Source organism: Centrocercus urophasianus, unplaced genomic scaffold, assembly GCF_019232065.1.
Source record: "Centrocercus urophasianus isolate 14NV4802_14NV808 unplaced genomic scaffold, USGS_Curo_1.0 seq_28, whole genome shotgun sequence".
Lineage (NCBI taxonomy): Eukaryota > Metazoa > Chordata > Aves > Galliformes > Phasianidae > Centrocercus > Centrocercus urophasianus.
Genome location: NW_024884844.1, coordinates 3061147 through 3073945, shown reverse-complemented (window position 1 = coordinate 3073945; position 12799 = coordinate 3061147). Strand labels below are relative to the sequence as shown.

Sequence of the window (12799 nt, the reverse complement as noted above, 5' to 3'; positions counted from 1 at the left end):
ACAGTAGTGACAAGGCGTCCTAACTTCACTACAGAAACCCCGCAGATAACAACATTCTCTTTACAATAATTCCAAACACAAATGAGTTTTCTCAAGGGCAATTACCCTTATTAGAAAAAAAGGCAGAGTTGACCTAGATACAGCAATCATACATTGCTTGGCTCTAAACGGCTGCTGTATTTATAGTGCTGTATTTACAGCACAATATTCAAGTAAACAGTTGGCTTTTTTCTTCATATACATCCACATTCACTGTTGTTTCCATCTCCTTAGGAGTATCTTACACTGTCCTTTAATTCAAACATCACGCCGTTTTGTTATTCTAACACCAAATCCTCAGTAAATATTTCCATAAAATAAAGACTGATGGAGGATTTCTGGGATTTGTTTTAGTAAATTGTGACTGTTTGTACATTTTTGTCCAAAATTTGACAAATCAGAAGTTATAAACAAATATGGACTCAGATATTTAGTTTTGCTGCTCAGAATTTCTAAAGCTATCTTTAATAACTTCGATCTGTTTTTATGGGGTTGACCTGTTTTCAGGATGGCTGACATCCAAAAATTACAATCTGTCCAATCATGCTATTTAGGAGGAATAGAAAAAAAATCGCAGGCATTTCTTCAAGAGCTAATCACAACTCAATGACCTCCTGACTTGGTCCACATTGAGCATTTTCTTCAACAAGCTTCAACACATTGCTAGCAAAATAAGCTTACAGTGTTTCAAGGACTGCAATCATACAGAGATGAATTTTACCAGTGGCAGGAAGAAAACTGGAAAAACAGATCATTTAAAAATGCAGAAAGCTCAGGATTCTTTTTTTTCAGATCACACAGGAGTGCATAGAAATAAGTTTATATTCACTGATGAACAATGACTAAATATCTTCCTTTTTCTTTTCTGCTGTTTTTCTGTTTCTACTTAGTAGTATTTTCTTTATGTAGTTATTTCACTTTGCACATATATTCGTATATTTTTTCATGAAGGGTTTTTGTTATATGGAATGCATATTTTTTGCCTGCACTTCTCAGGTAAAAATTGGACGCCTACATACACTACACAAAAATTATTCCAAAAAATTTACATGTTATACCTTAAAAAAAAAAAAAAGCCTGTTTCTCCTTAACACATAAGCCTTCTATAAAAATCTTCTACTGATAAATTAACTAGACTTACCTTGTATATTCTTCTTGGAGCTTGTTTGGGTCACTTACAAAAAACTTAACTCTCAAGTTCAAACTGTGAGGAGATCCTCCTATGGTCAAGAGAAGTGTTTCTAATTAATCAGTGTACCTTGATAAAGCAGAATAACAATAATGCATGAATTGACCAAATGCATATACATACTCACTTTTTAATTGTTTCCTGATAGGTTTGTTTGGATCCAACCACCTCTGGAAAGATAAATTATAATACAAGAATCAGATAAATCAAAAATTATATGTTACAGTCTTATGCAACAAGAAACTGTTGCCTTTTAATTTTTTATTTATTTATTAGTTTTTTTGTTTGCTTGTTTGCTTTTTAAGCAAAAATATCCTGCTGGCATACCACAGGCTGTAACAAGACTCCGAAATACCAACATGAGCAGTTGCTTCTTTTTGCCTGATTTTAACTCTACTGTCCTGGTGTCTGCCTGTCACTACCGCAACAGGGTACCAGAGTATGACCACCACTTGTGCCCAACAGAGGCCACATCTCAATCTCCAAGTGTTTAACTATTTTAGCAATACTTTAAACTGATCATCTAAGGTTAGCTAACGGAGACAGGAAAAAGCTGTGAGGCTCATTTATCCTTATATGAAGTTAATTTGCTTAAACCAGTTCAGGTTCTCCTAACTGCAATCCATCAAGTGATCCCAGATCTGACTCTCAGATTCTCTTCCAACTGCCAGAGAATCACCTCTGCTATGTCCTTCATTACCATCCTGTAAATCAGAGACTCAGTTTACTGAATTACGGACTATAGAACACTTGCAGCAAATGCTTATTTTTCAAGAGTCCCCTTCATTTATCTGTCATAGTGGTGAACTGACAGCCCTTATCATGCAGTAAATGGTATCATGGAAAATGGAATCATGATCTAAACACCTACAAAATACCCAGGCTAGAAAAGAAAACAGGACAACCAAAACGCTCCCTCTTTTTAATAGGCCTGAACTTTAGAAAAAACTTATTTCTTATTCCAACTAATGATGATCATTCAATCTAGCAACTAGATGCAACAAAACAAGCAATATTCCTTTAAGGAATTATTTAATGAGCACAACCTCATGATTTTACTCTCCACTTGCAACTTGCAGCATTTAGTTTTTGGTGATACCAACCAAACTCAAACGACAATTGGAGAGGATGCACAACATTGTAAATAATTCTGCCTCTGCAATGACCCACGTAGAGGAGCACAGTGATGCTCCTCTACAGTCCATCATTTCTGGAGTCCTTTATCTCCAATTCAAACTTCATTCCAAATTGTCATTCTTGCAGATACACTTAAATAGTAAACTTTGGACTTCTACTTGTTTAAGAACAGCTAACAACTCTTACCGAAGTGCTGCTCAAGGGAGTACGAACAGCAGTTCACATGAATGCAAAGGTGAATTTATTTTTTTCCCCTCAGGTCACAGACTAAAATAAACCAGCTTAAGAAAAACAAAAACACATTTCCTTTTGCAGTACCAATGACCATAACTCCTGGTTGAGGTAGAGTAGTGTTACTTTATCCAGCCCTGCAGAAAGATGACATACTCAAGAGGCACCACCAAATGCACTAATTGTGGTAATAAAAGCTTGAATATTCATTAAGCTCTCAATTTCTCACTATCTAGGCATCATCTATTCTTTCAGTTTTAACGTTTGTCTATTTTAATATGTTGTTTGAATGTTGATTACTAATCAAGTCAGATAGTTTTCACAACGGCTATTTAATTAATTCACGTCATCTGATTTATTCTTTATGCCAGCTGATTTGACCCTGCCTCCATTGTCTTTATGACACATACTGCTATTTTTCTGCTTAATTCACTCTTTTTCCTCTATCAATATATCTCCCTAATTCAGTTTCTTAATCCTGCTCCACCTTCTTGTAAAAATACTATTCTATTACCATGTCTCTCATCTACCAAATTATCAGTGAAAATACCATTCTCAAATGCATCAAATAAACACATATGAAAATTGATGCATTACTGTCCTGGTTTCAGCTGGAGAGAGTTGATTTTTCCTTCCTAGTGTCTGGTACGATGCTATGTTTCAGCTTTAGGAAAAAAAATGTTGATAACACAATGGTGCTTTTATTTGTTGCTGAGCAGTGCTGCACAGAGCCAAGCATGTTTCAACTTCTTGTACTGTCCTGTCCTGGGTGGGTTAGAGTTGCACAAGGAGCTAGGGGGTGGGGGGAAGAACTGGCTGACCTAAACCAGCCAAAGGGTTATTCCATACAATATGACAGCATGCAGAAACCATAAAACTGAGGGAAGTTGGATGGGGGTGCTGCTCTGGGCCTGCCTGGGTATCAGTCAGTGCGTAGTGAGCAGTTGTGTGGGGTATCACACAAAAAAATCCCACAAGATGCAGTACTTTTCAGTGCATCACATCATGCACCAAATCCATTATATCAAAAATCAATAGTGCTCCTGTAGAAAATCTGACCTACCAAAAGGAACAAATTAAAATTTTACAATTAAGTATCTTGTAAAGAATAAAGCACGACTCCCACATATTAAATTAATGTTATGATTTATAAAATAAATTTGACTTACAGGGTTATCAGTGGGTTCATCCGCCAGCTGTAAACCAAAGTAATCCCTCTCTGTCAAATCGAGATGTTTGAAGACTATATCCAACAGAACTTGTCCCTGATTGTGTTTCTGCAAATAAGACGACATGTATGGGTGTTTAATGGAAAAGTCATTGGACACACAAACCTTACTCTAGTAGAGTACTAACATGTTCTTTCAGATGTGCTCTACAAAGCCACATTTTAAGCATCACGATGTGTATCCTAGCAGTATTCTTTTAAGAAGAACACCATCTCTCTTTCTGAAACACATGTAAGAAATTATCTTCCTTCCTGTTCATTTTCTAATGATGAAAACTTCTAATTTCTCAGCTAGCTACATGGTTATTTCCGAAAGCCGCTCGTAACCGAATTTGATACTTAAAAAGGATTACTGGAGAGAAAAAGAGAAGAGAGGCTGGGATTTGACGAAGGACTTCATAGCCTTGTTAGGCACACCTAATTTTGAAGTAAGGTTTTTCAGGCCTGCACAAGTTATTTTTACTTATTTTTATTTTTACTTATTTACTTAAACCTATTCCTGAATCTAAATGAGCCAACATACTGAAAGTGCTTGCTTCCACAGTTTAATGGCACAGACAGACGAAGCAGACAATGTTACTCTACATTAACTAATTCAAATAAGCTGATTCTGACTGATAGACTTTCCACCCAGGTTTTCTACCTTTCCAGCACCAAGCAAACTTCCAACAGTACTGTAGGTGCCAAACAAGTATTACTGATACTAGAATAGATATCAGAGGCATCTTGCCTTGTTTACTGTAGGCAATAAGGTATTTTGAAAAATAACAGAAAAGATTACTGTCCTACTACCAAATAACCCTGCTCCTGACAAGAGCTAAAATAGTTTACTTTCACAGCATTTATATCTAAACTGTCTAATAAAAAGGTCAGAAGGCTTTAATATCCACAAATGAGAAAAATCTACAGGTCAAATTCAGACATTTGTTCACATCAAAGAACATCCTATCAAAGCCATTTTTTTTTCATTCTGTTGAAAATACACCGAAGCTGAATAATCAGCCTAAGCCATTTATTTGGGAGATAAAAATTCCAAGAAGGCAGACTATTTATTTTTGAATAATTTAAAAAGGAGAGAAAAAGAGAGAGAGAAAATGGTTATCAACAAATTATGCCTGAAATGATGCCAGCAGGGCAAACACAGCTGTAGCGCTGGATATTTAAGTTACACAAGCCATGTATCTCAGATCCATTTATCTAGCTAAGTAGAAGTGATTTAAGTGCTACACTTACCAGAAAAAAAAAAAAAAGAAAAAAGAAAAAAGATAAAGATTTCTTAATGTTTAACAAAACAATCAATACTATCAATGGTGTTAAAAAGTTCGCTAACAAAAAAAATTCCATCTGCAATAAATGAAAACAAGAAAAAACCCACAGATGTCAGCATAACAAATACACGACAATGCAAGTGCACAAGACAATTTCTATGTACAATCCCCAAAACAGTTACATCTTTACTGAATTAAGAGTTTCCGAAACACTTTGAAAACAGTAATCAGTACAATTTTTTCAACAAATTAAACTAATTTTAAAATTACATAGCAGTAGTAATTACTTCTTGGCATCTTTCCCTATTTAGATTTCAATCAGACTCAAACTAAGAAGTTATGTCACTAACAGAAAAGAGGAGACGTTTGGAGTCTGCAGACTTGCATTTACTTCTCTAAGGAACACACAGCTATCCATTCTGTTCTAAAAAAAAAAAAAAATCCAAATGTGAGAATTTACCTTGTTTCTAAACTATCTAACCCCAATTGTTTCTTAATTAAAAAATACTGAAAGACTAGAACCTGCTGGTCACTTTGAATTAGCGGGTACACAAATGTCATTTCATGGCAGCAAAGAAGCCAAACTATGAATGGAGGTGCCCCTAAAAGGCAGAATGAAGAGTGAAAGTCATTTCTCCTGAAATAAAGCAGAAAATTTGCTAAGAAGAGACAAGTTTCAACATGAAGAATTTGTTTTGATGACAATGTTTTACTCTGAGTACAAAACAAAGATAAGCATCTAGTAAAACCAGACCTCAGTTCAACCTGTCTTCGATATTTATACATTGATGTTTGCAGCTTGCCAGAGCAGGGGAAGGTCACAATCCTGTTTGTTGTGAAAGGTACAAAATATTTGCAACAGTATCTCAACAAGTGAACAGCTGCTATAGATAGTAGGAAAATAACTGTCTATTTTTTCCGTTTTTTAATGAAAAATACAAATTTATGCAGGGGGTTTAACAAAGAAACGTGCTTTATTCTTAGGGGTAAACATTAATAGTTCTTAAAACACAGAATAATGGAAAAATATAAAAACAATGAGTGATATCCAGCATTTAACACAACACAGTTCACTATAATGTTATTTCCACAACTGAATGATGAACAGTTAGCCAAAAATAATTACTGAGCAGCTGGATATAAAACACCAACATTTTTGCTGAGCCAAAATATTAGGATTTCATGCATACCTGTTAGAAATTATGAAAGGCAAAATGTCTCACAAATACTGGCCTTTCAGAACAACTCAATACTAGACATCACTAAATACAGTTTAAGAAGTATAACACACTTTTCACACCATCCATCTTGCCTTAGTTTTCCCCCAAGTTTGGTGCGATCAATTTGTACTAATTTTCAGGGAATACTGCAAAGTCAGCCTGCGTGGAAAAGCTACAACTTGAGGTATTTGAACAACGAATCAAAATAAATTAAAAGTAATAAGATCCTGAAGAAGGAGATCTATGCAAATCATTGTCATCAGGTTACTAACTACAGCCATTCTCACTTCACGCAGCTATGCCTTTTAGGCAGTATGCTTTCTGTGGTGGAAGTAGGAGTTCTTCATTTAGTAGGCAGAGCATTTTGTAGAGAAAATTTCTACTCCTCAGCCATACATGCAGGCTAACTTCAACTCAAAAGAACCTTAGGCTAACCATAGTCCACAAGGATTACTTTGATTTGTTATGCTCTGCACATTGTAATGTTGAGCACGCAAAAAATGCCTATTTTGCAGATCAATGGAAAAGGTTGCTTAAAATCTGAACTTAGAACATGTCACACACATTATCGAGAGACAGTGCCTGTGATCAGTACTCTGCTGTTGAAAGAGAAATATCATTTCAGTACATTTTTATTAATACAGCTCTTCATACTTCAGGTAATTAAACTTTAAAACCATTAGCATACCTGTAGCAAACCCCAGGAGAAAAATACTATGCTAATTTATTTGATATTATCTTTGTTCTCCCCACTCTGAAAATAACGCCATTAATATTTATTGTCAAGCACTGTGCCAACCGCAATTCAGTAACACAGCTATAAACCCTGAACATCCACGTACCATCTATGTTAGTGGGATACAAAACTTAAGGGTATTCTTATGGCCTTACTTCTGAAACAAACAAACAGCTAAACAACATCACCAGCAACCAAACAGATGGAGGCTAAGACATGGAACCAAAAGTTAGAGCCTCATATGAAGTTTCTATTCCCTAAACTCCCAGGCTGGTCTAACTAAGCAATAAGCAGTGATCCACGTAACCAAAAAATACAGTACACTAGAATCTCAAGGACTATACACATTCTCAGAAGAGATACTTGACTACACAGGACTGGCTGTTCTCTAGACAACCAGTCCCAGATTGGTGCAGCTTGCTAGCTAGAATTACACAGGTGTTAGCATTCTCTTCAGAGCTGATGTAGATTTTGGATACCTACATCAAAAACAAGCATCAGTGCCCATAACTGTTGTGCAACTATTCCTTATATTACTGAATTTTTATGGGAAAAAATAAAAAAGCAACACAAGAACTTCCATTCCAATATCCATCTTGCAAACACAAGCACTTGAAACACAACATTTCCAATTTCCCATGTACCTTTGATGCTTGTCTTCAATCCCATCCTGCTTTTTAGCAGGTAGCACAGACCAGGAAACTATATTAGCAAGGATGAGAAATTAAGAGGTATAGAATAACAATGAAATATTGCAGAGGAAGGAGGGGAAAAGGGATGAAGCAGTTCAAGGAAATGGTTGCACTTCTATGCGTAAAATATGAACATATTCATTTTTATTTCTTTTACCAATCACAAAATCTGATGAATAATGTATTCCAAGCTCATTTGGAAAAGTATCCACTTTTCCCAGTAACAGCCCTCAGCATTCAACAAGTTTCCTATTTTCCTCCCTGCCATCCTCAGTGCATTAGGAGGTACAGAACAAGAACAAAATCTGAGGAAAGCAAAAGCAAAGAGGTACTATAAGATGGTAACAGTAACTAAATATAACCATCCACATGATTGAACATATTTAGCTTAGCAACACAGTGAAAATAGGATCTGCCATTATATGTTACTGGTTCTCAAAATACAAAAAAGCAAACCAAACCAAACCTTGCTTCTCATTCAACTGGGTGGTAAAGCTAAATTCATTTTCATTGTACAACATTCAGTCCATAAAGAAAACTACCAGAAATAAACTATACATTGCATATCTCATTTTGAAATTAAGATGTTAGTATTACAAAGGATGCCAGAATGACTAAGTCTGCAGTGATCCGGTGTGCACAAGTACGAGCATGTCTGTCTGAACAGAACTTTCCCTTGTATTCCATACTTAATACTATTTTGGAAGTCAAACTCTACCTATACAAATCAAGCAAAGGAAAGCAAGCTCAGTGACACTGCTGTCATCAGATTACTTACATTAACTCTGAAAGCTTGTACAGTGTTATCCAGAAGAAGAATGTTGCAGACCACCTCCGTATGCTGCCTGTCTCGTGCCAGCTCAGATGCTCGTACATTGTAGGTTCTGCCAGCAGGCAATCGGAAACGTGCGGTCATTACTGTCCACACAGGGTCTTTAGGCAAAACAAAAATAAAATTAAAAGGTTAGAAAATGCAAGTCAAGGATGTAGTATGTTGAAGGAAGTCAACACAGTGAGTCTATTGCTAAAATCTCCATTATGTACGAAAGAAAAAATGAATATTAAGTTCACGGTATCTAACAGTGAAAAAACGTTTTACAAATTACAACACAACTTTATTCTAAGAAACTCAGTTCTTTAAGTCCTTCAGCTGCTGTTCATTGTCCACTCCCTCCCTAAGTTCTTTGTTTTGCTTGTGATTGGTGATTTTGTTTCTTTTCTTTTTTATTATTACGAAATGATTCAGAACAGCATTTTCACTTCAAAAAGCTTTTTAATTGCCATGCATCAAGGCTACACTAAGCTCCCACTGTTAGAGGTAATTAAAAATTAATTTCAGTGCAAAAAAGCAAAAAAAACATCTTACATCAGAAGTATAGAGAATGACTTCAAAAAGAACAGAGCATGCACATGAAGACATTGCTGCATTATTCTGCAAGGATTACGTATTCACTGTGTAAGTATCAGACAAGAGTGATAACCAAATTAGCCTTACAATATGAGTAGATAAAGGTTTGTTAAACTACTGCATCTTCCACGTGTCATTTCTTTTCTATTTTTCCAACTGATTGGATTTCTGTGTTTACTTTAAAAGCACAAACTACTCTTATTTTCCACACAATGGGGATCAACTGATGCCTATACCTTGAGCTACGTGCTGATAAACGAAATCCAAGAGTTGAAATGTGACTTTCAGTTTCCAGAACTGAGTTTCTAATGATTATCCTGCAACCCTGGTTCAGCAAAGTGCTTATATGCATGCTTTCAGTATGCTATTAGTCCTGTCCAATGACACCAGTTACATTCTTAAGTACTTGCCAGATTCAGGCCCTGTAATTCACTTAATTACACACTTGGCAAACTATTTCTACATACTTTGATAAGGGTGTAAGCAAACAGAAAGTCCCAGAACTTAAGTCGACAATACATTGAAATAATAAATACCTTTAAAAAATAGTAAAACATTCTCCAAACTGATTGTAAAAGTTTCCCTTATTTTGCAAATATAAAAAAACCATGAAAAATTTTATGCATGTTTGCTTATTATGTATGTTACTCTGAAAGTAATGTTCCTTATTTATTTCCATTGAAACTACAACAAATACAAAGAGCACAGTAACACTAATTGGTAGGGAAAACTCTTCGCTACAGACTAGTATTTTTCAACACAGTCACCACCATTAGCTGTGCACTTTTGCCTGTCATGAACAAGAGCCTACATGCTGCACCAGCAGAGCTGACCCACTGTTGCAGTGCACCACTGTGCACCGCGCTGCTTGGTCTCTACTAATTTTCAGAAGCATTAATGAATGTCAATGGGTGCCATTTTTTCCACACAGAGGAATTCAATTCCATCCCTTTGCTCCATACACACTCCCATGTCAGACTGCCCCTCTGCTGCCATCTATTGCACAGCAGCAAAATATAACAGAGTAGAACCGACGGGGCAGTGAGTTGGGGCTCTCTCTCAACAGGCCACGCCATGCCTCATGGGAACAAAAAGGCAAATCCCATCTTTGCTGCCCATTCTCACCCTACTTTTGATCTGTTTGCTGATTAACCCTGACAGACTTTCTTCCTTCCCCATCACTTAACTCACAGAGAAATGCTCTGGGCTTCAAGCAGAACAGCAAATTCACCCCCATTGAGCATGAAGAAAACCTGTCCTCTGTGATCCTCAGAATCCTTCACTACCAAGCAAACATTCAGTAACCTTCACAGACACAATCTGCAGACCCAGCACAGATGATTTTCAGTCCAACCAAACACTGAACAGTTGCAGACAGTGATGCAGTTCTTACTCCAGTGCACAGAAAGGAAATGGTCAAACAAGTTCTCCAAGGAAACAAGTAGCTATGCTGGTCAGAAGAGAAGCACAACCAACAAGGAAAGCAACATGGCACTGCCTTCTCATTGTTCTTAAGCAATGAAGACGAGCATAGGACACATACAGCGATATTCCTTATACACAGCTCCAAAGTCTGCAATTCCACAGTGGACAGCAGTCATTCATGCATGCTTTCTTCATGTCAAGACTGCATCTTGAAGTTTCAGTGTTTGCAATGAAGTGTGGCCTACACACAGTATGTAGTAGCCTCAACAGCCATTCCATATTGGACAGTCTTCCTCCAGGAAACAACAAAACAGCCTTACAGCTAAGTATAATAACTGATCCTGAACTGCCTTCACTAAATAGAAATGTAACAGCCACAAAAGTAAAAGAGAAGAAGGTGACAAAATACAGACTATTTTCCGCAGATGACATTCAAATGTACCCTTTCTCCACATGTCAGTAAAGAAACTATGCAAGTGTGTAGGATTTACTTTAAAATGCCTTCATCGCCATACAAAATATTCTTTGCATTCTAAGATCTGTAAGATCTGTCAGGGCTATCACATGTAACTGCCCTGTGGTCAAACATATGAACACAAAGCATATTTAAACCTCTGTCAACATATGTACATATAAAAAAGGACACAGCTGTTAAGCACGGACATATCAAGAATACAGAGAATACAGTTTCTCCTGAGCAGCTACTATTGATCTTGCTGGACATTTTGTAAACATACCAGAAAAACACACAGATGGCTACCAGTTCCTTCTGAGGTTACACATCCTAACTCACATTAACTAAAATATTTTTTATACACAGTGAATTGTTTAAACTGGATTTCCTTTGGATTAATTTTTGCATACAAAAAAGGTGTCTGCTTGTAATTTTTCAGGACCTTCTGCTAAGGGTGTAATACTTAGACACTTGAACTAATAATCCAAAGCATGTGCTGCTACAGAAATCGGAGAAGGACAGAACTTGTGCAATGAAACTCCACTTACCTCTCAGGTCTACAGAGGGAGTAAGCTGTGCAGTTCCTGCCTCAGCTCAGGTTTCAAGCAATGAAGCAATTCTAGGGAGTGTTCCCTATCAAAGGGCAGAACATTCCTGTGATACTTGCTTGGTTAGGGCATTAAAGAGCACACAGAAGCTTCCAATGTGAATTTTCAGCATTCTGTATTCTTTTCTATAAAACTGTAAAATGACAACTTGCTTGGCTTACAATAAACTAACCCATTTTAAGCGGCTTAATAATTAAGCAGTTGGTTAAGAAAGTAATTAACTGAAATTTAGTTTATCCAAGAGCGCAACTGATTTGCTGACTCAAAGTAAAAAGTACTTTAAGAGACTTAGCAGCCTGTACTGCACATAAGACAACTACTTTCGTATAGTACAGTATGCCCATATGCATGCAAGGACATGAGAAATTTTCTTTTTCATGGCTAATCTAAAGAACCTACTGCACTGCCAGATTAAGAGCAAAGCTTCTGAAATGCTTTCCAATTTGTTTACAAGTTCTAGTGACCCAGAAGACATCTATTGCCACTGCACAGCCCATCTGCTGATCTGGGACCAGCACGTCACACAAATTGGATACAACAGGTGGAAGAGTAGGCTGGACTTACAGAAAATCCTCGAAATATAATGTAGTGTGGATGTAGTTGATGATGCAGATACTAACATTATCCACATAACTCAATTAGGAGAAAAGAACTACAAGAAGTGCAAAGAAAATATAGAAGATTTATACAACATATTACAACATCTTTCATGTGTGTGGCTTCGGGGGATTGGCTGTGGATTTTGGTACAGGCTTAACAACTAATTTAATAATTACTCTCAGTCCTAAAATTATTTGAAGACAGTCTTTGTAAATGAACCCCTCCTTGGGAAATGCTTTACAATACTACTTGTGATTGGGGTTTCAAATCTGAGCAACTGCTGCACGACATCAAGTGGGATTTTTATAATTGCAACTACAAGATGAAGTGTCTTCCTCCATCACTGCCAATATTGCATTCTTTCCAATATAAAAATAATAAATATAAAAATAAAAAAAATAAATGCAGAAAGTTAGTTCAGTAGCACCACAGCAATCTACTGCTTCATCTGAAAACTAAACCATTCAACTCAACAGTACCCTCTTGCTCTCCTCCCTTCCCCCAAGAACAAGACTGCAGCTAACAGAACAGTCTATTATAAGTGATACTTCTGACTAATTAACA

At 36.6% G+C, this 12799-nt stretch overlaps 1 protein-coding gene across 3 annotated transcripts in view; it reads right to left on the bottom strand.

The window, feature by feature from the left end:
* The window catches only part of PTPN4 (protein tyrosine phosphatase non-receptor type 4), a 99183-nt gene that overhangs the window by 56405 nt on the left and 29979 nt on the right, over window positions 1-12799 (bottom strand). For all 3 annotated transcript variants that reach the window (XR_006170341.1, XM_042827369.1, XM_042827370.1), the window contains 4 exons: window positions 8519-8673; window positions 3766-3873; window positions 1356-1398; window positions 1181-1259 (listed from right to left, as the gene is read on the bottom strand). Coding sequence is in view for 2 of the 3 variants with exons in the window: in XM_042827369.1 (XP_042683303.1) it covers window positions 1181-1259; window positions 1356-1398; window positions 3766-3873; window positions 8519-8656 (368 nt within the window). In the remaining variant the exon portion in view is untranslated. Of the gene's footprint in view, window positions 1-1180; window positions 1260-1355; window positions 1399-3765; window positions 3874-8518; window positions 8674-12799 lie in introns of those variants that run through there.